This window comes from Anser cygnoides, chromosome 2 (genome assembly GCF_040182565.1).
Source record: "Anser cygnoides isolate HZ-2024a breed goose chromosome 2, Taihu_goose_T2T_genome, whole genome shotgun sequence".
NCBI lineage: Eukaryota > Metazoa > Chordata > Aves > Anseriformes > Anatidae > Anser > Anser cygnoides.
The window spans coordinates 82,385,860-82,409,497 of NC_089874.1; the positions used below are offsets into that span (position 1 = coordinate 82,385,860).

The window sequence follows — 23,638 nt, forward strand, 5'->3', positions numbered from 1 at the left end:
ATGAGGTGGGGTGCCCAGCATCCAAAGGGACTTAAAGTAAAAAGAATATAGATAATGAGTAAATCTTATTTTATTAAAGCAGCTATTTTACCCTATTTGTTGTTGTGCCTTTCTTAGTGAGATCCAAAGAGCCCTGTGCTCTTTCTCCCACTTGACTCCCCCCGTGATGAACATCCTCTGCCCTTCCCACCCCGCTGCCTGCCCTGCACACCCCCTGCCATCCTCATTACACGAAGCCTCGTAATCTCCCAGAAAAGGCCAATGAGATTTACACAAGGCGACAGGCAAATACATACAAATCTTGCGATACTTTTATCTTACACATTAGCCTCTTAGATTCTTCTAAAGACCTACTTCCTACTTGATAATAAATCCAATTATGTCCAGTCCTTCTGTGCAGAAAGCACCGCCAGTAAGCTCTGTATGTAAAAACTGAAAGCTTTTGAGTGTGCTGAAACCTGCGACCAGCAGGGTGCCTGCTTTCGAAGAGGACTGCATCCTCCCTGATCATCGTTCAGAGCGATTCAGACACAGCACATTCAGTGAAACAGAAGCTGACCTTTTTTGTTTTTTTGCCAAAGAACATGTGTTTTATAGTAGACAGTAATTTCTAATACATCTAACAATCCTTAATGTATATAACCACATGCATCTCAGGTACCGCCATTTACTTAAATAAATGCCATTTATTTAAACAAAACAAGAACTTGATGCTTTAAAGGATGCACTGTGTTTACTGACCTTAAGGGACCCTGCCCCACCTAATGGTGGAGGAGAAGTCACTCATTTCACTTTGATCCAAATGTCAATTTTGTCAAAATATTTCTTAGTTCAGTTTTGAAAGGCCATCAGACAGAGGGAACAATGGAGTGCTGTATCTTCAGTCACAGAAAGGAAGAAGAAAAGAGATATTTGTGCATATGGCCTTTCTTTGAAATTGCTGTACATCTTCACAGACACTCCACGTTATGAATGAGCTATTTTCTATTGCCATGGCAAATCACAGAACATAGGATCACAGAATGGTTTGGGTTGGAAGGGACCTTAAAACCCATAAAGTTCCACCCCCTGCCATGGCAGGGACACCTCCCACCAGACCAGGTTGCCCAAGGCCCCATCCAGCCTGGCCTTGAACACCTCCAGGGATGGGGCACCCACAGCTTCTCTGGGCAGCCTGTGCCAGGGCCTCACTGCACTCTGAGTGAAGAATTTCTTCTGAAAACCTAATCTAAATCTCCCCTCTTTTAGTCTACAGCCATTCCCCTTTGTCCTGTCATTATCTGCCCAAGCAAAAAGGTGCTCTCCATCTTTTCTTATAAGCCAGGTAAGTACTGAAAAGCTGCAATGAGGTCACCCCGGAGCCTTCTATTCTTTAGGCTGAACAGCCCCAGCTCTCTCAGCCTTTTTTCATAGGAGAGGTGCTCCAGCCCTCTGAGCAACTTCGTGGTCCTCCTCTGGACCCACTCTAACAAACCCACGTCCTTCTTGTGCTGGGGGCCCCAGAGCTGAGCGCAGGGCTCCAGGTGGGGCCTCACAAGGGCAGAGCACAAATACACGATGCATAACTACGTGCAAAGACTCAGTCTACATGACTGATGCATCCTTGAATTAAATCCTTACAAATGTTTAAGGCAGTCATATCTCAATTTATATGGGAGAGTAGGGGGGAAGGAAATGTTACATTTTAGCACAGTGAGGGAGAAACATGTCCTAACTGCAGAACACCGCACACACTACAATGCAGGGACTTCCTGTAGAACTATAGTTATGGAAGTCATAGCTTGATTATACATACCAATAACTCCTGGATTATTAAAATTTAGCATTCAAGCAGTGAAATTACTTAAGAATACTTAAATTACTTTAAGAATGCAACATCAAGGTGGTATGGTTACCTTGAGTAATAGTTATGCTGTTTCCTGAAGAAAAAAACACCACCTTTCTTGTTGATATAAACTGCCAAAGACATTCGAAAAAGCACAGCTAGAGGAAATGAAGCACTCATAATCCAGCTGCCCATCTCTTCTTTGTACGTGGTGGTTCTTAACCTACTGCTCCTGCTGTCTTACCATGGGTCAACCAGAACCTGAACAGCTGGAAGCAGAGTCTTGCTTGAAAGCATTGCGTATGCCAGCCATACACAAAATGCACTCCTGTGCTTCTGTGTAATTTAATATCTTAAATCTCTTGCACCTGTTGGAATAATCAAGTTGTTTTAACTGGTTTAAGATGATTTCAATGCAACACTGATGTCCCATCTACTCACCTCACTACAACTGTCCTCCAGCTACTCCTTTTAGGATTTCTTGCAGAGTCTGGAGGTGCTAGCTTTGGGAATGCTTTTGCAACAGCAGCATCTGGCCCCTTGGCACACTCCTCTTCAAACAGTGCCAGCTCTGCAGTTGCTTTAAGGTACATCAAGTGGTCAGAATGCTAAGATAATTCACTATCCTGGACATCGGTCTTTCTCTCCGCAGTCTTCAGATTTGTCCTCCCTCTGTCTTTCTTCAAAGCATCTGGTATTTTGGTACCTGCCTTTCTTACTTACAAAGGTCAGGGCACTGTGCCTATGTCTCAGGAACGCGGCAGGATTTTGTTACACAAGTAACCTCTGACGACTTGCTTTTCACAGCTGGAGAAAAATGCAGGGAGTGGAAGGAAGTGGGAGGAAAACTCATTTCAGACAGTAATCCCTTCAGATATCCAACTGGAATTGCCTATAAATATTCTAAAGAATTATTCAACATAAGCCTCACAAGTGACTTGCACATAAGCAGAGGATGCTTCTGCTCTTGTGTATTCACCCCTCTAGGAGCAGGTTGTGCACCTTGCCTTGCAGAATCAGACCCTTGCAGCTGAGCTCCTTCTAAAATGTATACTCAGTTTCACAGGTAGCCTCAGGACACACTTTTATACAGATTCGTTCCTTGATGAAGAGACTTTAACTAAATGAAAACGACACTGACAGCCAGACACATCCCTATTAATAGATACAGCTACCCAAATTCTGACCGGCCTCAAAGGTGGTCAAGTAGACACTTAGGGAAGTTTCCATTGCATAACAACGACCAGATCCATCCTCCCCATCCTTACAAATTTGACAGATGATTTCAGAGATGCAATTTGGATCCAAGTGAGAAAGGCACATTTCCAATGGCCTCCTTTACTCTCCACCCATTGCGCTAGCCACATTTCTACTAGAGGATAGATTCCTTGTGGAAATCAGGAGACTTTTATCACTTCAAGAGACTTCCTCTCTGTTGCCAGCATTGTATAAATAAGGCATAAAAACAGGCTTGTCGTATAGATAAACTAGCTTAATGCTTTTGGTGTGAGAGATTCAATGTGCAACTCAAACGCTAGTTTTTGAGTCATTGCATCAGAGGTCATGAAGAGTTTTCTAGTCACGTGGCAATGATACGCCTTGAAAATTCAAGCTCAGAAACAGGATTTCCCCCTTAGAATATAAGAATACCTTTTTATGCTATTTCTTGCTGAAAAAATAAGCTGAGTTTTTCTGGAAAGTTTTCTTTCTACAGAACGCATTATCTGTGAATGTATCTCCCTCTGTATAAACAAAGCTTTAATAGTAATTGTATCAACTTCTATGGAAATAGAATGTCTCCGTCTGAAATTTTACATTCATATTTCTTCTGGAATTCACATCCACATTTCAGTTACACAGACTTAAACAACATTTATTCAGTTACACCATTTAACTTAAGTAATTTAAGGAGCTCAATTCTAAGGCATTTTTGTTTACTTTCGGGTTATCAAGGTACTGAAACAGAATGTGTAATATTCCAAGACTGAGTATTTACTTTTCAAATTTCCACATAAAGTTGATGGTCCCAAAGCCATGAACTATGCTTCACTAACCTCCTATAAACTAGGGAGGAATAAAGCATTACGGTTTCTGAGCATCACGTTACACATTTCATGCACCAGAAAGATTAAAAAAGGATATATAACTCCTTTGTACAAAATTCAAAACAATGAGTAGTGGTGGAAGAAGCTATTCTCACCTTAATGAAAGGCCAGTAGTGGTCAGAAGTAACAATACAGAACTGTGCTCAACAGTGCACCAGGCCAATCATAGATTAACATAAATTTGTGGCCAAACCTCTCATTACACCTATGCTGACAAGTCCAAATAGTGTATAGCTGTGCAGGAATGGAATCTCTATACTACTACCAACTATTTTGAAACAGTATACCAAGAGATCTCCTGTTTCAGATACCCAAAGATGGGGTAATTTAGTCCTGTATTGTATCTGTGGAGATTTTTGCTATCTTTGAAGAGACTGCTAATACAAAATTGTACTTACTCTTCCTTTCACACAATTTTATTTAGCGTAGTGATATCAGGGACAACATGTATTGTATTGCCGGATTTGAAACTGGATCATGTGGGCAATAATGCTGCTGCCTTCTGGGCTTCTCTCCTTCAAAACATGCTCGGTAGCACACAGCAGAAAAACTACTTACATGTGTTAACAAATTTGAGGGTTCTGACAGTTAACACGGACAAGGCTAGCTGCGAAGACTTGAAATGCCCATCTCCTCTCTGCCCCCAAACACACACGCTGCCTGACCTACACAGTAAAGCCAGCAAAAGGGGATACACGCCTTTCCCCGAGCATCTCACTCTAGTTCAAGCAAGGTTTGTTTGGACAACTGGTGAAAGCTGGCTTACACCAATGCATCGGATCAGCAACGGCAGCTGACACTCAGGCTCACAATCACTGCTCTCACAGTCACATCCCCATGAAGCAGGGGAAGGTCTGTGATATGAGTCTTTTCTTGCTTTCCTAGAGTGAAGAGAAACAAGATCTTCTTGAGGAACCAAGGCCAGTCTTTATACACACAACATGCTAACACCTTCTGTAAGCTAATCCACACATCCAAGGAATGGTTTTGGTTTCACACACCTTTCCCCTGAAACCACTACCCCGAATTCTGATTCAGAAACTATTTAAGAATATATAGAGAAAGTAGAATAAATGTATTTTTGCAATGCACCATGCTAAAAAGTAACAATATTTTTATACCAAGTTTTAGTTATATTTTCAAAGTGATAAATGTCTCAAGCATTTCAAGAACATTTCAACCCAAAATACACCTTCTCTCCCCCCCCCCAAAAAAAAAAAAAAAGATGAAAACACCAATTCATTAGGCAATTAGCAGCTCTTAGTTCTCTTACAGGTAACCTCAATGTTAAGAAAATACACCCTATTTTACAGAATCAGACATTTCTTGCAGAAAGGTGAAATTTAAAGAAGAGCTGTGAAGACAATCTAACAGATTTCCCCACAGAACCAAAGATGACTGACTGTCCTTTGCATATGGCATTTTTGTTCCATACAGATCAGTAAGTTATTAGGTAATGCAATTGTCATTCATTCTCAATCAGAATTTAAATCAAAGCATTTGTTATGTGCCCGTGATTGACTTAACTGGGGTCTCAGAAACTAAGTGTCTTGGAGCCCTGCCCTTTGAAGAAGCTAGTGGTATAAAACTCACACAATAAATCTCTATTCGGAAAGACAGCAATCTTATTTAGCAGTTAAATGTACTTCACAGGAAAAGAGTCTAGTACTTTACTGCTCCTATGATTTAAAGATCTTAATTAACATCGGTTTTATTTCCCAAAGGAAAACAGCTGCGCTCAATGACAAAGCATTTTTGGAGCACTCCACACACTAAAGGCAGAACCGATCATGCGCACCCATAGCAAAGCTCTCTCAAAACTTCTGGGGCAGGAAGAGGGCAATAGGATAAAGCAGCTTTAGCTGGATAAGACTGATGGGTGAGTAGGTCAGTAGCGGCTGCGTACACTGGAACACAGAGCTCACAGATACACAAATCTTTTTCAAAATTCCTTCATGGCCTTGGAAACAAATACTAGACAACACAAAGAGTTTGAGCCTGATTTCTGGCTGCAAGGGGTTTTGTTTGTTGGCTATTCATTAGAATTTAAATTGCAGAAGAAACAATTCTTAGTCCAACTTTGATATACGTACAATCTGTTCTCTTTCTCGTTTGTATTTCCTAGCCCTATAGCACCTTTCATCAGGAATGATAAAAGAACATAGCAAAAAAGAAATCAGGGAGAGTTACCATGCAGTCTCTATATATCTATATTGTCAAAAAAGTTAAGTAAATAACCCTTAACCAAAGATTAAGTGTAAGGAATGGATTATTATTTTTTTAGATCTACTTCTAACCAGAACTTTTAAACAGAAATTTATTGCACAAAATCTTCATTCTAATGCGAAGTTTCATAGTTAGATAAACATTATCATTTAACAAGGAAGGAAGAGGCCAGATTTCTCTGTCACTGGATTTCACTGAAATACCAAAGCGTTAAAACAATCAAGGTAAGCTTTTACACGCACTTACTTAAATGGTGTGAACAGAAATGACAATGTAGTTGCCTTTTTCTGATTCATCTTAACCTGCATAAGAAAAAAGTTAAACCATTAAATGTAAGTTGCAACAAGAACAAAAATTATGTCAGGCATTAAACTAAGCCACAGAAAAGTTCTAAGACTACGGAAAAGGAATTAAATCAAGTTGCCAATATAGTGTCCAAGAAACCAGGTGTTAAACGTTTGTCTGTGTAACTCCTCAGTGCTGAATCAGTGTTTTTCGGGAAGCCGGAGCTGCTCCAAAGTAGGTAAAATACAGCTCCCTCTCTACAGCAGTGATTTTTTTACAGGACTTCTACAGTTTTCAGGAGAAAGGAAAGAAATGGCTAGAAATCCTAACAGACTTTAGTGACAGTCTCCTGTGAAAGTGGCATTATTTATGCTGGACAGGAACTGGAACGCTGCTGCAACAGTGCTGAAGCAATACTGTTAGATCGATTAACCTGCACTTGGATAAAAATAGAAGGCTTGGATGCCAGAGTCACTTTGCCCAAGGCCCTTCAAAACATCTTTAAGGTCTCCTGCACCAGTTTGACTTGAGTTTGACTGCTGGCATAAAGCAGAGGAAAGAACTCTCTAGCACACTGCTTCCAGAATCTGACAGCTTGAAGTAGCAACCCACATGTCTCATCCTATCCATCCAACACAACATCCTCTCTCCAGGGAGTACAAACTGTGGTCTGGTCAGTCCATCACAGGAAAAGTAAAAACCCACTTGGCATGTCTAAGGCAGTGTGCTACTTCTGCTTCAGCAAAGAAATGCAAACAAAAATCACAAACAAACCTTCCAAAACAATTCTAGAAACAAGCTACCCAACAAGAAAATAGCTCAACACTACAAAATTACAGAATAAAAATAAAGACAAGGAGGACTAGAACTACTTTTTTCTTAAACATTCCCTGAGACAACAATTTAACCAAAAAGAGCCAATTTACTTGTTCAATACATAGAGCAGAGGTCTTCCAACTGCGGAGGCTCTGCCAGCATACTTCAACTTCACATCCCAACAGCCAGTCACTTCCTCTGCTACATGCCAGCTCTCCACCACCAGAGACTGGAAAGCAACTCTGCTGTTGACATGGCCAATTTGATATCCATACAAACTGTGTTTGGGAACCTGTGCGCTCAAGGGACAGAAGGTGCTGAAGGCACTAATCATCATGTTACAGGTCATCTCAAGTGACTTCCTCGCTCTGACACCGTCACATGCTTTCCCAACAGTTCTGCATGACTCTGCTTCCTATCTGTGGAGATGATAAATTTCCTTCAAAGCATTTCTATGTCTTGCCAAAACTAAAACTTCTAGGATTTGTTTCTTTTTAGGATTTTACTCCACAGTTAAACAGCATCTAGTGAAACAAAACCCTTCACCCCCCCCTTTTGAACCACATATATGTTCTTATAATATCCAATATGAGACAAATCAAGATAGAAAGCAGAGATAAATGCTTACAAAGCATACAACAGATATTAAGCGTAATCTAAAGGTTAATCAACACACTAATTTAATTTCTTTAATGGACATGTGCCTGTTACTTTTTGATCTGTTTACTGGTCTGCCTTAGAGCCTTCTCTCCCAACCACTGCTGAAAAAGAAATTTTCCTTTACCAATAGCAGAAATCAGTGCTCAGCTTCAGGCCTACCTACACACTGCTGCAGGTTTACACTAACATCAATAAACATCAGCATTAAGATCCGAATCAAGAAAAAGTGGCTCATTTTCCTTACTAAGGAGATGTTTTATTGAAGTCTTTCAAACCTCTTCAGATACAGTTCACAGCTAGCACCACCTAGTATGTGTGTACAATTTTAGTCCTTTGAATCACAGCGTGCCATATACACTGCATGGCCCGCTATAATTATTTCACACAGAACAATAATAATTATTATTCAAAGAGATATTTGTCTTTTCCACCACGTTTAATTACCTTAAATTGCTCGAGAACCTGAACAGCATTGGTAAACATGCTCTCTGCTTTGAAATGAGCACTATTGTTCAGATATTCCAGAGGCAGGGTTCCCTGGGGAAGAATAAATAAATATATAAGTAAATCTTAAAAATTTACGGGGAGACAACGGAATTTCTCCAACTGTATGGTGGGCCAAATGAGCAGTAAGAGTGCTTCAAATTACTACTTAAATAACTACTGTAACACCTTAACAATGCTCTTACATCATTTCTCAGCATTGCAAAGACTGCTCATATTATCCCAGCTCTCACAGGAACACAAAGGCACATAATGCAAACTGTTAATTAAACTACATATTATATAGTAATAAAGCCTCAACCACTCATCATATGCCATTTTTTTTTTAAATATCTAGAAGGTTTCCATTCAAACCCTTGCTTGGTCCTGACTTGCCTGGTACTCAGGATGAGAAAGTGAGTGTTAGGACACTTTTCTCAGGTTGCTTTGCAAGTCCAGCAATCACTGCAAGACAGGGGGACTGGGGCAGAGCTTGCAGAAGAAATATTTTGAAAGTGTGTTGTATTTTGATGTTTTAAATGGAAAATGAGAAGCATCAGAGCATGCTGATGCAATGCTAATTGCCAATTAGGTATTTATTAGACAACCTTTGGGCTACACAAAAACATAGGAAGCAAATTCAAAGAAAAAGCTATCTCAGTGAAGACTGTTCTCTCACTGTTCGTGAAATTAAAAGCACAAGATACCATCTGAAAAAAACTCATCACACTAAATTACACAAGAAATAATTAAACATTAGATTGCAAGAACTATCTTGTTTACATATTCAGCTTTCTTGATCAAAATCAAATGTTATTCAAACCATATTGCATTTTTACCATCCCTAAAAAACAAACAAAAACCTTTTACATAGCTCAACAGTGTAAGGTTGCAGGTTATAAAAGGATCGACTGCCTTTGCAAATTAAAGTACTATATAATATATAAAAAGATTAAGTTTATGCTCCAAAGTGAAAATATATGCACATAAAATTAAAACTAGAAGCAGTCTCATACCCTCGAGCAATTTCCCAGAACTGTAATCTTTCCCCTTCTATCTCGTCCCCAAAATCTCTTCCTTTAAGACACGCAGATTCCCATAATATGTTAAGACATTTGTACTACTTACCACAGAATTCAGGGGGAAAGGAACACCAATAAGGGAAGCCATCAGCGGTGCTATATCAGCCTGTGCAAACAGAAACATCCCATTTTAACACAATCCCAGCTTCTAGAACTAATAAGTTCAGTTTAATTTTAACGTATCTACATTTGTAACAGTAAATGGTATAAAACTGTGAAGTTATAACATCACTACTTCATAATATTTCGTTTACTCTTTCTTGTAGTCATCATGAAATGATTAGATTCAAAATGTTCAGACTCCACTACTGATAAAGTTTCAAGACTATATATTTAGTTTAAAAAGCAAAATAAAAAAAGTGTTTATTCACAGGAATTCAGTACCTTCTTCACTGCGCTCAGAAGCATACTGCTTTATGACAACATACCACAGAAAGCACTCATTTCATATTTACAGTTTTAAGCAATACACCAATTTTTTGCACAATTTTTGCTTTTCAAAATGCTCCTCCCAAGTTTTCACAGTGAGGATTACTCAACTTCTCCCCTTCACAGAGGGGCTCTATATCTTTTCCTGTGTCCACTTAGCCCTTAACCCTCAAGAAGGTACCTTTACCTACATCGAGGCTTCTCAGAAAATAAGTTACCATTACCTTCTACTTATGATGATAAACACTGGATTTTCACTAGGTTTATATTTTTCTACAGTATATAACTATACACTAAGATTTTTTATTTCTCCACCATAAATCTGAAGAAACTATGCTGAAATCAAAGGCACTGCTGCAGCCTCATGTTTACTGTGCAGATGCAGACTCCAAAACATCATTTGTTTGTAGTCAGAGAGTATGTAGTATAATATAAGCAGAAATCCATCTCTAATTTCATACTAGGGTTTTGCTGAAAGCAGCTTATCCAAAGCTTTCCCAACTTTAATCTCACAGTAAAAGTTTCTTTCCATTGTTTTATCATGTTTGGAGTCTTATTCATACATTGGGTTTCATAGGACGGGATAAAGGAAGAATCAAGTTGCCAGTGCACAGATGTACATTATCTCCTTGATTTATAAAAGATCGGCTGATTTAGTATCAAGGGTTAAGTTGTCCTTTCCTTCTTCCTTCACAGTGCAATGCTACATATTTGTCTAAACAGCCAAGTGGCTGGGCCATACTACAGACTTTGTTAAAAAAAACAGTTCAATGGTACAGTAAGAATTGGTTTTGATTCATAAGTGATAGCAACTTCTGAAAAAAGTGACAAAAATACAGACATCAAAATAGCTCTGAAAAACGACGCTAAACATAAAACTGGTTAACTTCAATGTAGCAAAAAGCATGCAGATGTTCACTAGCTTGGGAAGCATGGCCATCAGACTATACTTTCTTTGTTTAGCCAGGCACCTTACATAGGAGTAGGCAATAGCTCAGATCCAAAATATTTTAAAAAGCAGAAAGTTGAAGGAAGGCATCACAAGCTATTTCTAAAAGCTTGCAAAAACATCCCACTCTGAAAACAGATGCTATTCCAGTTACAATCAGATAACTGACACTGAGCTTGCAAGGAATACCTCACATATTGTACTGCACTCCTTCTAAAAAGGCATATTATCGCAATTAAAAATGGCGTGAAAATGCATCTTCAGGAAAAGAAGTCGTACCTAGCTGCTGTGTGTTAACATGAAGAAGCTTAGATCACTTATGGTCAGTATAGGGGCAGTTCCTGCACGTTCCACGGAAATGCCAAGTCAGTGTGATGATTCATTCAAGTTCCCTCAATTAGTTTAAATCACACAAAACTCCATTTGAAAGCTTATGAGTTCTTAAATTAGGTATATTTGATACCTGATTGACATCCAGCCTCTTCAGGTTCTCCAGTTTCCACTCTGCAAGAAATAACAGAGCACGTGAACAAATAGTCTAAATAGATTTGAAAGGGATAATTCAAATGACATTTAATGTCTTGTTGGCATTTTCTGAACAGTGTTGTTACTAAAGAAAATTATAATTTGGCTTTAGGATGCTAGCTCAGGAGAGGTTATGGATGGAACACAACAGGCAGAAACAATAAAATGCGTTCATTTCAGTTCACATTTTCTTTTATCCACCAGGATAAATTGCTGCCTGCAATTGTGACCCAGATCAGTTGAAGAAAGTCCAAGCCTTTTATTTTTTTTCAGCACAGCACAGAAAGTGATGTGTTATCTTCTGTACCAACTAAAAGAATCAAACTCAGGTTTAGGAAGACTGTTTAAATCTCTTCAAGTGCCTTTTTTTTTTTTTTAAAGGTTAACCAAAGGTTTCTAATGTACCAGTACGGAGTGGTACAAACATACTTCATATGTGCCATATGCAATACTGGCTAAAAGCAAGCTCAAGGGAAAAGTTCAACAATTTAGTAATCAGAACAACTACAATGAAGACAGAGACAGAGACAAACCCCTGAAGCTATGGTGCATCATACAAAAATCTGGTTGAAAACAGCATTTTCCTGCTCTCCATTAACCTCTAAGGAAATGAAGAGGAAATTTTCTGTTTTCACTGGGGGTAGAGAGCTATTTCAAAACAAAGTTGAGGTGTTTTTTTTCATGCCTTCTCCTGGTGTTTAAATTAGCTCACCCAATACCTACAACAATAACACGAGAAAAAAAAAAAAAAAGAAAGAAAAAACCCACCAACCCTACAATTTTGGTAACTCAAGTTTAAAAAAAATCAGATACACAGGAGAAAAATGGTAGGGGCTGAGAAAGGCTTGCTCACAGTACTTAAAATGCTGTCAGCTATGTACCTAGAGCAGACCTTGATTACAGCAGTAAAGAATTCAGGGCAACTTATCCTCAACTGGGGAACCCAACGTAATGTTAGCCACAGGGACACAGCCACCTTTCCCAAACAAACACACAAAGCTAAGTGGACCAGTCGCTGCCCTGCTAATGCTATTTGCCCAAACGGCACCACAGAAACAGCACAGATGCAAGCAGGGCTCTGCCCAGCATCTCCGAATTGCAGCTGCCTCACTTACACCACTTCCAGTATAAGCACTTTGTCTACAATCATCCTCTGGGTTTAAGTGAATGAAAGTTTAAGGGCAGCAGAAACAGATTTTGTTAAGAGCGCTGGTAAGCCGTATTTCAAAGTTCTGGCTCAACCTCATTATTTTTCCAAACAACAATAAGCATTCAAATCCGGACTGTATCTTTTTTGTCTTTCACTATACCCTGTCAGCACCAGACCCAAACATTCCTATTTTGAATATTGCATGTACCACACTTATTTTCAGCAATTAGCTCGTACCACTGCAAGCTTCAGGGACCCGATTGCGAGTTCACTGTTATTTATGTGCTAAGAGCACCCTGAACAGCAGCCATGCATCTTAACAGCAGTAAGAAATAGTTGCAGTGAGTTCCCATAGCAACACGGGGGAAGTATTATCAGCATTTATCATGAATCCTGTATTAAACTTGCACCAAAATGAGCAAGTTTGTTTCCTTTTGCTTCCCAGAGCAGGAAGCAGGTTTGTATTTCTAGAGACAGATTCTCTCCTATATTTTTATTATATAAAAGCAATGTTTTTTCCCTTTTAAATAACATTTCCCAATCAAAAACGTGGAAAAACAGTCTATACACATACAACGTGTCTAGGGAAGGAAGAAACTGTAGCTCTGCTGGAGAAGCTTCTAGCAAACCTAGAAACTTTTACTTCTCTGCTTCCCTTGTTTATATATTTTCAAGAGGAGAATAATTTGAGCCACAAGGCTTGGACCAGGCACTGTAAGATATGAAATCCAAGTGTTCCCAAAGAACAGGACACACCTACACACTGGCCAAGCTGGGTTGCACTCCTGGGAATGAGACACGGTGAATCTAGATGCTGCCCTAGCTGGTTTTGTGTTTCAAGCTCTCTGTTTAAGTTTCCTGTACAGCGTTCAGCAGTTTCCAGTTTGTTTGACATTTTCCTTCCCTTGCCCTGCAGCCTGCAGGGCAGTCAGTTGCAAACAGTCCAGAGGAAACCGCAGGGAGGTGCCAGCTGAAGAGAGACTAGCACGAGGCTGCATGGACCAAACCAAGCCTCTCATAAAACCTCACGGAAGCGAAACCTCATGTGCAGCAAAGCAGGCTGAGCTTCCTCTGAAAAAGGGAAGCCTGTGGGTGAAAGCCACCAGCACGCACTTACAGGCTTCTCTGGACGGGCATCTGAAGGCCACCTGGCAGGGTGTGTGCATGCTGAGGAGCTGGAGAGCAGCTCCATTTTCTCTCTTCCCTGAGGGGCCAAGGCAACAGCCAAACTGGTAACACTACACACTGCCCGCAGGATGGGGCTCTGCCGTCGTGAATCCTTCCACAAGGATTGCACGGGCAGCCTTGAGGGAAGGCAACGCACAGGTGAATGGACTGATGAGGAGAAGGCTGCCCATCCGGAGCGGGCGTCGTGTCCTTCAGAGTACCCAGGGAGCACGCTAATCATCGCGTGTCAAATTAGATGGACCGAGTCCTGACTGCCAGCACCGCCTCTGGGGGCACCTACCCTTGATGGCGATGAGAGGAGAGACAATTCACTGAGCTGCCTAGAGCCCACTTGCATTGAACAGAGCTCAGGTAGGCCAGCGTTGAAAATACTGTGCTGTTTCCAAGAACTTGTAACTCAGAACTTAGGAAGGATTTTGTCAGTAGATGCAAGAACTTGAACGCTGGCACATGCAAACTCAAGTATAAATCTGACACCTGCATACATCAGTAATAAAGCAATCTCTCTTTACCTGCGCATGGTTTCAGCTTCTTTTCTATGGAGCAGGAAAGGCAAATTCAGAGAACTTTTCAAGAAAATTATTTTAATCATTTTTTCTTGCATATCGCAGTTTTATGAAAACATACGGGTTTGTAACTTAATGGAGTAGCTGAACTGTACTGACCTGAGAAAGTGTCAAGTTCCATTTCAACAATTTTTTCTTTTCTTTTATGCTGCACAGCCTACTGGAAGCTGTAATACACTGCCAAAATGTAATATGCTACCATAGAGAGCGTATTCACTTTTTAGAAGATAGTTATTACTCAAATAGAGATTACAACTCTCAGTATATTCAAAGACACTCAGAACTCAAAGAGAGATTATTCCTGACAATTAAGAACCTGTAACCAGTGCCTAAGCCAAACAGCACCGTGATTTTCAGATGGAAGGCTGCAGAATAAGGTCAGAATGAAGGGCTTTTTTTTTTTTTTTAAATCAACAAACAGACAAACAAAACACCACTACAAGGAAAACATGAAGCAGGCACAGCAGGGTGCAGACATATTCCCTGCTTTAAGGAAAATAAACATTTCCTAACTGGTAGCAGCCACCCCCTTTTTCTATTTTGTACCTAGACGTCAGCTCAACAGTCATCTTCTTTGAAGTGCTCTCACACCATTTTCATCATTACTTGAAATCAAATGCTGGTGTTTGTACTAAAGCTGCTAAGAATCAAAACTGCAACAGCTGTAAAAATCATCTATTATGGATAAACAAAGACACTAAGTGTCCTTAAAAGTCTAGCACGTAAGCCACCAGACACCAAAATCTGTTGTTTTCATTTTTTTCCATTGTTTATTGTACAACTAATTTTCAATTTTATCTGACATGTTGTAATTTTACAGCAGGGAATAATGAGCACAACATGTACGTTGTCTACGCTGGACAAGTCCTGTTTAATCTGTTACCAAATACCTTCTCAAGAGCAGGGTGGGGTTAAAACCTCATGTCTCAAGTCATTTTTGCCCATTTTCTCTTCTCTAATGCAGCTTGACAAACAATCCAATAAAATATGAAGTCATTTGATCCCAAGAAACACCATGAGAGATTCAAGGCATCTTAAGAAACAGAGCAGGCTACAGAAGTCAAACACATGAAAAAGGAAGAGCTTATGCAGTTAATCACATCTGATTTTCAAATCCCAAGGAAATTTCAATAAACCAGTATTTATAGCTTTGAAATATATATTTTTTTTAATAGCAGTGTTTACTTTCCTTAAATAAGTTACAAAGGGGAAAATTAACAGTAAAATAGTCACAGTTTTTGATTGAGAAAGACTGTTTACATTTCCTCAACAGCTACGAGGATGAATGTGAGATAAGATGCTCTAGGCAAGTTCCCAGGATTCTACTGTGGAGCTAGAAAGAGGTCCTAGGACATGTCAACTAATGTTTCTGTACAAATAACTTTTAACCTCTAGGAGTCTTCTGAAGAAGTAAGTCTCCTCTGGAACCAAATTTTAAGGGTGTTAATAGTCTTCCGTATGCAAAGAGAAAGTCCTCAGTTCCATGACTCAAGAAGAAATTACTCTGATATTATCTATCCAGTTTTGCTATATCCCCCATATGTTTGTCCTGTCACCTTTGCTTTCTACACTTTCTCGCACAAAGCAGGTTACATTTACTGCAATGGAACAGAAGTCAGTGAAGCTTAACAGATATAACTGTTGAACACTGCCCTTTCCACTAAAACCTCACACTTAAGTTTCGCATTTTACATACCTTTCAAAAAATTGTCTTCAAAGAACTGGGATGTGACTTTCTGTGGATAATTCACTCCAGCACCCCAAACGATCAGTGGTGTTAAAGTCTCTGACGGATGACCAGCTCCATGGGAACCTAAAATACACCAAAACAAAAACAACGTAAGCTTTAACATGCATAGTGTAATAAATAAATGTTTACACACACAGTTTTTATTATTGAACGTATGCTAAGATTCTGTTATAGGAACAAAATTCAAGGTTGAATTAAGTTGGGAAACTGGTATCACTTAGGTCAAGCCTATACAAATATAATGTTGTATATGAAAAAAAAAAAAAAAAAAGAAGAAGAAGCTTAATACAGAAACTAAAGCCAAAGCGTTCAAAAGCCTTAAGGCACAGAAAGTCACCTGTTCAAATCCTGTTGCACGTGCCTGTTCCTGAGTGCTCCATGGAAACCAGAGCTGGTTGATTTGAGCAGTTAGTTAGCTATGTGCCTAGAAATCACACAGAATTGATCTCTGTGGTACTCAAATAAGGATTAAACTTCAATTTCAAAAACAGGAGACAAGATACATAGCATCTGCCATCCTTTCCCAGTGATGCAAGTTCATTTTTAAGGCTTTAAAGCCTGGTAGCACAGTTTAAGAATTGATGAAACAGCAGGTCGTTCCCTGAGAAATTTAATTCCCTCCAGACTAACATATCAGCTGCCCAAAGGAGAAAACTAAAACTGCAACATCTCAACACAGCTGCACTGACGCAGAAGCCACACAAGCTTGAAAGAAACTTTGGTCATTGGATTCAGTGGGTGAGGTGCAACAGCAGTGACACAATCCAGTCTCAAAAGTAATGAGATGGTTATACAAACTATGCTGGTCAGGGCACACGCTACAAGACTATACGCTTTATTTGTATGTGTGTGTAGACACACAACCCCTCTGTATGTATATTTTAATCATTCAAGAGGATAGAGAAAAATGCATTGCTTCAAGGGCAGATTTTTAAAGGAAAAAAAAAACAATTCAATATAAATTTGGAAATAGCACTGAGGTTGCCTGTACAATTGCTATGGCAGAACTGAAAAGCCAGCTCTGCTTTCTTTAAATAACCACACTGGTCTGCAAATAAGATTTCAGACATACAGAAATCCCTGGGAAGGCTTTCTCTGGGCTCAAAAGCAGCAAATATTCCTCCTCACGGAATTTGGGAAAAGAACAGATGGAGCTCACGCTTCCTCCATCCTCCATGCATCAGCTATTTCCTTGTATCACAGGAGGAAAGTACGGTTTTTGGTGAGCTTTCATTTTACCTGAGCCACCAGCTCTATCAGCATTTTAGTGACAGTGTGCCTCCATTAACACTGCAAGACAGATGTAGCTGAGAGAGGCAGCTGTACCCGCCCTTCCTATTTTAAGGACCAGGTTTCAGTCGAATCCAGACTTAAACTGAATTATTTCAGCCGGGTCAGTTCCCTGTTCCCCCATCAGCACCCCCAAACAGACACTTTTTTCAAGGGAAAGGGAAGGAGATGGTGCTGCTGGTTTAGGTTTCTGTTCTCCTGTCCAGCATACCACACAGCAGTATGTTTGTCATGAGGGCAGCAGGAACAAGAGGCCATGAGGGTTGGTGTGGGACTACCTGTGTTAGCAGTCAGGAATCCCCTCTGAGGTCAGCTTAAAGCAAGATCACGGAGTCAGACTGAGAAAGCAAGTGATTTTTATCAGCCTTTGCTAACAATGGCTGGAAATCCTCACAACCCTCTTAATTATTTATTTAAATTTAGTGCCCATCCCGTTCTGCAAATAGTCACTGAAAGACTGTAGCAGTTGTGGATACCACAAGCCTGAATAAAAATCTACTGAAGTAGCCTCAGAAGGCTGGCTATGGGCCTCTGCCTCTTCTTTAAGTTTGCTCTTGTATTCACTCAGGTCAGCTTTAAAGTTACTGTCACTTCTGGCTGAAGATCAAGCTTTCACTTCTGACAGGAAGGAATGACAGAAAACTGTGGCAGACCAGTAGTTCTCAAAGCCTGAAGTCTTACTCCTGTCACCTTTCATTCCCCCTTCAAACGTTCCAGTACATAATGAGAACACCTCAGAATATATACAAATATATTTTATTAACAAGACTACCTACTCTTCCAGACAAACTAACAGCAAAGCTGATCTGTTTTCACCTACTGAAACAAACACATGCACTAACTGGAAAACTAATCCAGGCTAATGCAGATGAAAGACAGGTCTTTGAATACCTTAATATGGCATCCATTTTATATTCACATGCACACCTGCTGAAGAGTACACAGGACACTCGGTAGAAAGCAAGCTGTTGATGAGCCAGCAGCATGCTCTTGCAGCAAGAAATGCCAACAGCACCCTGGGCTGCGTTACCAGGGAATAGATCCAAGCAAGGGATTACTCTCCCCCAGTAAGGCCTTCTGAGATAGCCTCTAGGCATTGCATCCAATTTTGGACTCCCCCAGAAGAGGAAAGACATCACCAACTGGAATGAATCACAGAATGGTTTCTGTTGGAAAGGACCTTAAAGATCACCCAGCTCCACCCCCCTGCCATGGGCAGGGACACCTCCCACCAGACCAGGCTGCTCAAAGCCCCAGCCAGCCTGGCCTTGAGCACCTCCAGGGATGGGGCATCCACAGCTTCTCTGGGCAGCCTGTGCCAGGGCCTCACCACCCTCTGAGTGAAGAATTTCTTCTGAAAATCTAATCTAAATCTCCCCTCTTTTAGTTTAAAGCTATTTATTCCCTCTTGTCCTGTCTTTGACAGAGCGAAGAGTTGTTCTCCATCTTTTTTGTACATCCCCTTTACGTATTGAAAAGCTGCAACGAGGTCACCCAGGAGCCTTCTATTCTTTAGGCTGAACAGCCCCAGCTCTTTCAGCCCTTTCTTCGTAGGAGAGGTGCTCCAGCCCTCTGATCATCTTCATGGCCCTCCACTCGCACAAGTTCAGTGAAAGGCCACCAAACTGGCCAGAAGAGCACATGCCTTGTGAGGAGAGGCTGAGATGCTGGGATTTGTTTAACCTGGACAAGAGATTTGTGTGTGCGTGTAGTGGGTTTACGTGGCAAGGTTTTGGTAGCAGGGGGCTATAGGGGTGGCTTCTGTGAGAAGGATCTAGAAGCTGCCCCATGTTAGGTAAGGGCCCCACTGCTGACCAGAGCTGAGCCAGATAAGTGATGTTGTTTTGTGCCTCTGTGAGAGCATATTTAAGACAGGGAAAAAAAAACTGCTGCGCCACACAGCAGCTGGGAGAGTGAGAGGAGTGGGGAACAGCCTTGCAGGCGCCAAGGTCAGTGAAGAAGGAGGGGGAGAGGTGCTCCAGGCGCTGGAGCAGAAGTCCCCTGGGGCCTGTGGTGAGGACCATGGTGAAGCACGCTGTCCCCCTGCAGCCCATGGAGTACCACAGTGGAGCAGGGTTCCATGCTGCAGCCTGTGGGGGAGACCACGGTGGAGCAGGTGGACCTGCACCGACGGAGGCTGCGGCCTGTGGAAGACCCCTGGCGGAGCAGATTCCAGGCCGGAGCTGTAGCCCGTGGAGAGGAGACCACGCAGGAGCAGGTGACCTGGCAGGAGCTGCTGCCCGTGGGGGATCCAGGTTGGAGCAGTTTGCTCCTGGGGGATGGACCCCGTGGTACGGACCCATATCTGGAGCAGTTCTTGAAGAGCTGCTGCCTGTGGGAAGCCCACGCCGGATCAGTTCACCAAGGACTGCATCCCGTGGGAGGGACCCCACAGCACAGGGGACAAGAGCGACTGAGAAGGAGCGGCGGCAAAGAAGCGCTATAGACTGACCATAACCCCATTGTTCCCCTGCGCCGCGCGGGGGGAGTAGGTGGAAGAGGGTGAATGGGAGCGAAGGTGCTTTTGGTTTCTTTCCTTTGTTTCTCACTTCTCTAGCTTGTTAGTAATAAGCAATAAATCTTACTATCTCCCTACGCTGAGTCTGTTTTGCCCGTCACAATAATTACTGTGCGATCTCCTCGTCCTTATCTCAACCCTTGAGCCCTTTTCATCATATTTTCTCCCTGTTCCTCTTTGAGGAGGGGGAGTGAGAGAGCGGTTGTGGTGGAGCTCAGCCGCCCACCTGAGTAAAACCACCACAGTGTGTGTGTGTGGTGTGTGTTTGTAGCGGGACACACAACAGCAGCCTGCTTGTACCGCAGTGCCAGTGAGTTTGCAAGATGATGGAACCAGGTCTACGCTGTGCTATACGACAGAAGGATGAGAGACAACAGGCATGAGTTGAAACAGAGGATGTTCAGACTGCAGATAATGGAAGTGTATTCCTCCCCTCCATAAAGACAGCCAAGGAATGGAAAAGGCTGCCCAAAGGGGCTGTGCAGGCTCCATCCTTTGAGGTTTTCAAGGCCCTGCTGGATAAAGCCCAAGCAGCCTCATCTGATCCCAAAGCTGAGCCTGCTTTGAGTGGGTGGTTGGACCTCCTGAGGTCCCTCTGATCATATATATCATACAATATCTGTCTTTATGTATATATACACACAGACACTTGCATATACATATATTTAAAAATTATTACTTTAAACAAAAAAAAAAATTTCAATTTTATTTTAAGTGGCAGCCAGCTCAACAATAAATAATACTCAAAGCAGACCATTTTGCAAATGAGCAGATGGCAATTAGGCTGATTTTGAATAGATATGAATGCTTTTGTCATCTCTGATAACAGAAAGCTTGAATAGCGTCCGCTAGAAAAGTTCAGGATTTCACACGGTATAAGATGCTGAATTTTGGCATGACCACACCTTGATTCAGAAGTGTCACAGTTAATAGCTATGAGCACACACAGCATAGTAAGACGGACTTATCCCTCCAGTTGGTAGCATGCAAGGACAGCAATGTTCTTAATATTACTGGAGGAAAAAAGAAAGGGGAAAAGATTTGTCTAAAGGAGTTGACCTCAGGAAACTCTCCTCATCTGCCCTAAACCTTGTTATATCAGAATTGCCTCCAGTCCTTCAGCAGCTGTGGTTGTGCCCTTCACAAGTGCCCTCTATGAGTACCAGCCTGGCTGGCCACCTGCCTCGCTCTCCTGTCCTCACCGCTGCTCCTCGTACTCTCCAGCACCAGCCTCTTCTAAAAAGATCGCGCAGCAGTCCCATCCTTTCTGGTGTACCTAAAAGCACAAGTGGGAAGACAGACCACCCCAGAAAACTTGGTCACCAGCTCCCAGTCTGATTCACCACCTTTCCCAGGCACTCACAGGACCAAAGTGATGACTTTCTGTCCCACCTGGACTTGAACAAGACCACCTTTGCTATTGGCAACCAAATAAGTCTCCTGTTTGGACTCGTTTTCCTCAAAGAGGTACTGACAGAATTGGTATTCAGGGCTTTTTCTCCCCCTTAGCAGCCACTAAGAGAATTGGAGTTGAGCTTAACCTTTTTTTTTTTTTTTTGTCTGTTCTGTTCAGATATGCAACTCAGCTGTCACAGGACTGATGAGGGCCCCTGTAGTCCCCATTAACCATTTCCTAATTCACATGGGGTTCATACACAAGCAGTACTTATCAGATCAAAGCAGAAGCTCCAAAGCTTCTAATGGGACAGAGCTCTAATCCCACTCCAGATATATATCCCACACCCAACTCCCACCCATAAACTCAGCTGACTGTCAACATTTAAAAATGCTCACCCCAATCTGTCATTCCATGGTCAGAAGTTAAGATAAATGCAGTTTTTCCATCATTTCCATAAAAGCTTTCAAGCATTGAAGCAATTTCTTTTACACCCTCATCAACTTTTCTAATATTCTCCTTGTATTCCCTGGAGAGAAAAAAAAAAGTTATTAGATTCAAGGTAGCTTTTGCGTTTGGTATAAAGCAAGTTATCCACAGTAATTATGCCCAACTTTACTCCTCACAGAACCTCAAGCTAACAAAAGGCATTCTAGATGTAAAACTCCCTCTCCTCTAAGTCTAATGTGAGATACTAAATTGTCACATTGCAGTTGGAAAGTCCCTTGAACTACAGTCTCAATGGCTTTCTGTTTGTATTGCAAATCTAACCGGTCCTTGATTGTGGACAGCTTATTACCCACAGTAATGAAGCAAATTTACCAGGGAGTGTAGTGACAGGACAAGGGGGAATGGTTTTAAACCAGAAAAGGGTAGGCTTAGATTAGATACAAGGAAGAAACGCTTCACTCAGAGTGCAGTGAGGCCCTGGCACAGGCTGCCCAGAGAAGCTGTGGATGCCCCATCCCTGGAGGTGTTCAAGGCCAGGCTGGATGGGGCTTTGGGCAGCCTGGTCTGGTGGGAGGTGTCCCTGCCCGTGGCAGGGGGTTGGAACCAGGTGATCCTTAAGGGTCCAACCCAAACCATTCTGTGATTCTAACAATTAAGAATCATAATTAAGGAATTCTGGAAAATTCAAACATAAAATAACTTCTGAAACTTCTAATTTAAAGCTAGTAACTAAGACTTCACAATGCAAGAACTGTTTTGAGACTATTCATAGATCAGCACAGATCCCAGAGTTTGAGTCAGAGTCTAAACCTAAAAAATCATATATTTTTTAGAGACAGTGACCAAGATTAACTATTGGCCAACCGATTTTCTATTTGTGCTGTTGCTAAAGTCAAGTTGAAAACACCAAAATAGAAAAGAACATGAGACATACAACAAATATAAACTTTGGAACGACATAGAAAATCAGAACAAGGACTCTGCAAGGATCAAGAGAACAGAAAAAATATAAAATCCTATATACAAAACATTTGTCTAAACAAAAGGAAATCTCTCAAATACCCTACTGCAAGGTGAACTGATGATGAATACTGTTAATAATCTAAACTCTTCATTCAAATGCCCTAGGAAAGGTAAAGGATGGCTGACAAATTTCAGCATCATTATTTCTGATCTTACTTTTTTCTACAGAACCAGCCTTACAAACTTTCAGCCACGCAGAATCCAAAAACTGTTTACATTTTACATGCGAAAGTGCAAGTCCCTACACATCCTCTAGATCATGTATAAATTAAAGGACCTGCTAAAAAATCAGATCTGAGTAGAGAATTGGAACCAAGCATAAGGCATATAGCAAAAACCAACAACAAACAAACAAAAAACAGACAACAAAAAACTTCTATACAGAAGACCTTAAAACAAGAAACCCCTCAAAATTCAGAGCATAAGTAATCATGGTGACATACATGGCCTATTGTAGAAACCCTCAGGACTGCAAGTCTTGTTTGGGGCTTGATAAAGAGCAAGGTCAAGAAAAGAAGGAGTTACTGTATACACTCAACACTAGAAAGATATACTTAACCTCTCCAATTACCTTGAGTTTGGCCGATGAGCATGTCCATTCGTGTCTATGCCTAGCAAATGCAGGAACAGAACCACTTTTTCTTCATTTAGTGCAGAGAACAATGTTTGATTACTTCTTGAAGAATTAAAGAAGCTCTGTATGGAATAAGCCATTAAGATGTTAATCTGAGAAGAATGGATAAAGATGACAGGAAGCCTATTAAAATGCAGCTGGTTTTGCATCAAAATACCAGTAGTTATGAAGGAAAAATTGCTTCCCAATTTACTTACTTTACTTACTACCATCAATATAGTCAGTCCAAGGTTTCAGCTTATCTAGACAGGCAACACTTAAGTATTTTTTTTCCTAGTTTCATTAGGG

General features: G+C 41.1%; 1 protein-coding gene across 5 annotated transcripts in view; it reads right to left on the reverse strand.

Annotated features, from left to right (window-relative positions):
• Positions 1-23,638, reverse strand: part of PIGN (phosphatidylinositol glycan anchor biosynthesis class N) — a 117,501-nt gene that overhangs the window by 62,618 nt on the left and 31,245 nt on the right. For all 5 annotated transcript variants that reach the window (XR_010829505.1, XM_066992524.1, XM_066992525.1 and 2 more), the window contains 7 exons: positions 23,288-23,412; positions 21,642-21,772; positions 15,986-16,102; positions 11,324-11,364; positions 9,529-9,588; positions 8,362-8,454; positions 6,403-6,458 (listed from right to left, as the gene is read on the reverse strand). Coding sequence is in view for 4 of the 5 variants with exons in the window: in XM_066992524.1 (XP_066848625.1) it covers positions 6,403-6,458; positions 8,362-8,454; positions 9,529-9,588; positions 11,324-11,364; positions 15,986-16,102; positions 21,642-21,772; positions 23,288-23,412 (623 nt within the window). In the remaining variant the exon portion in view is untranslated. The remainder of the gene's footprint in view (positions 1-6,402; positions 6,459-8,361; positions 8,455-9,528; positions 9,589-11,323; positions 11,365-15,985; positions 16,103-21,641; positions 21,773-23,287; positions 23,413-23,638) is intronic.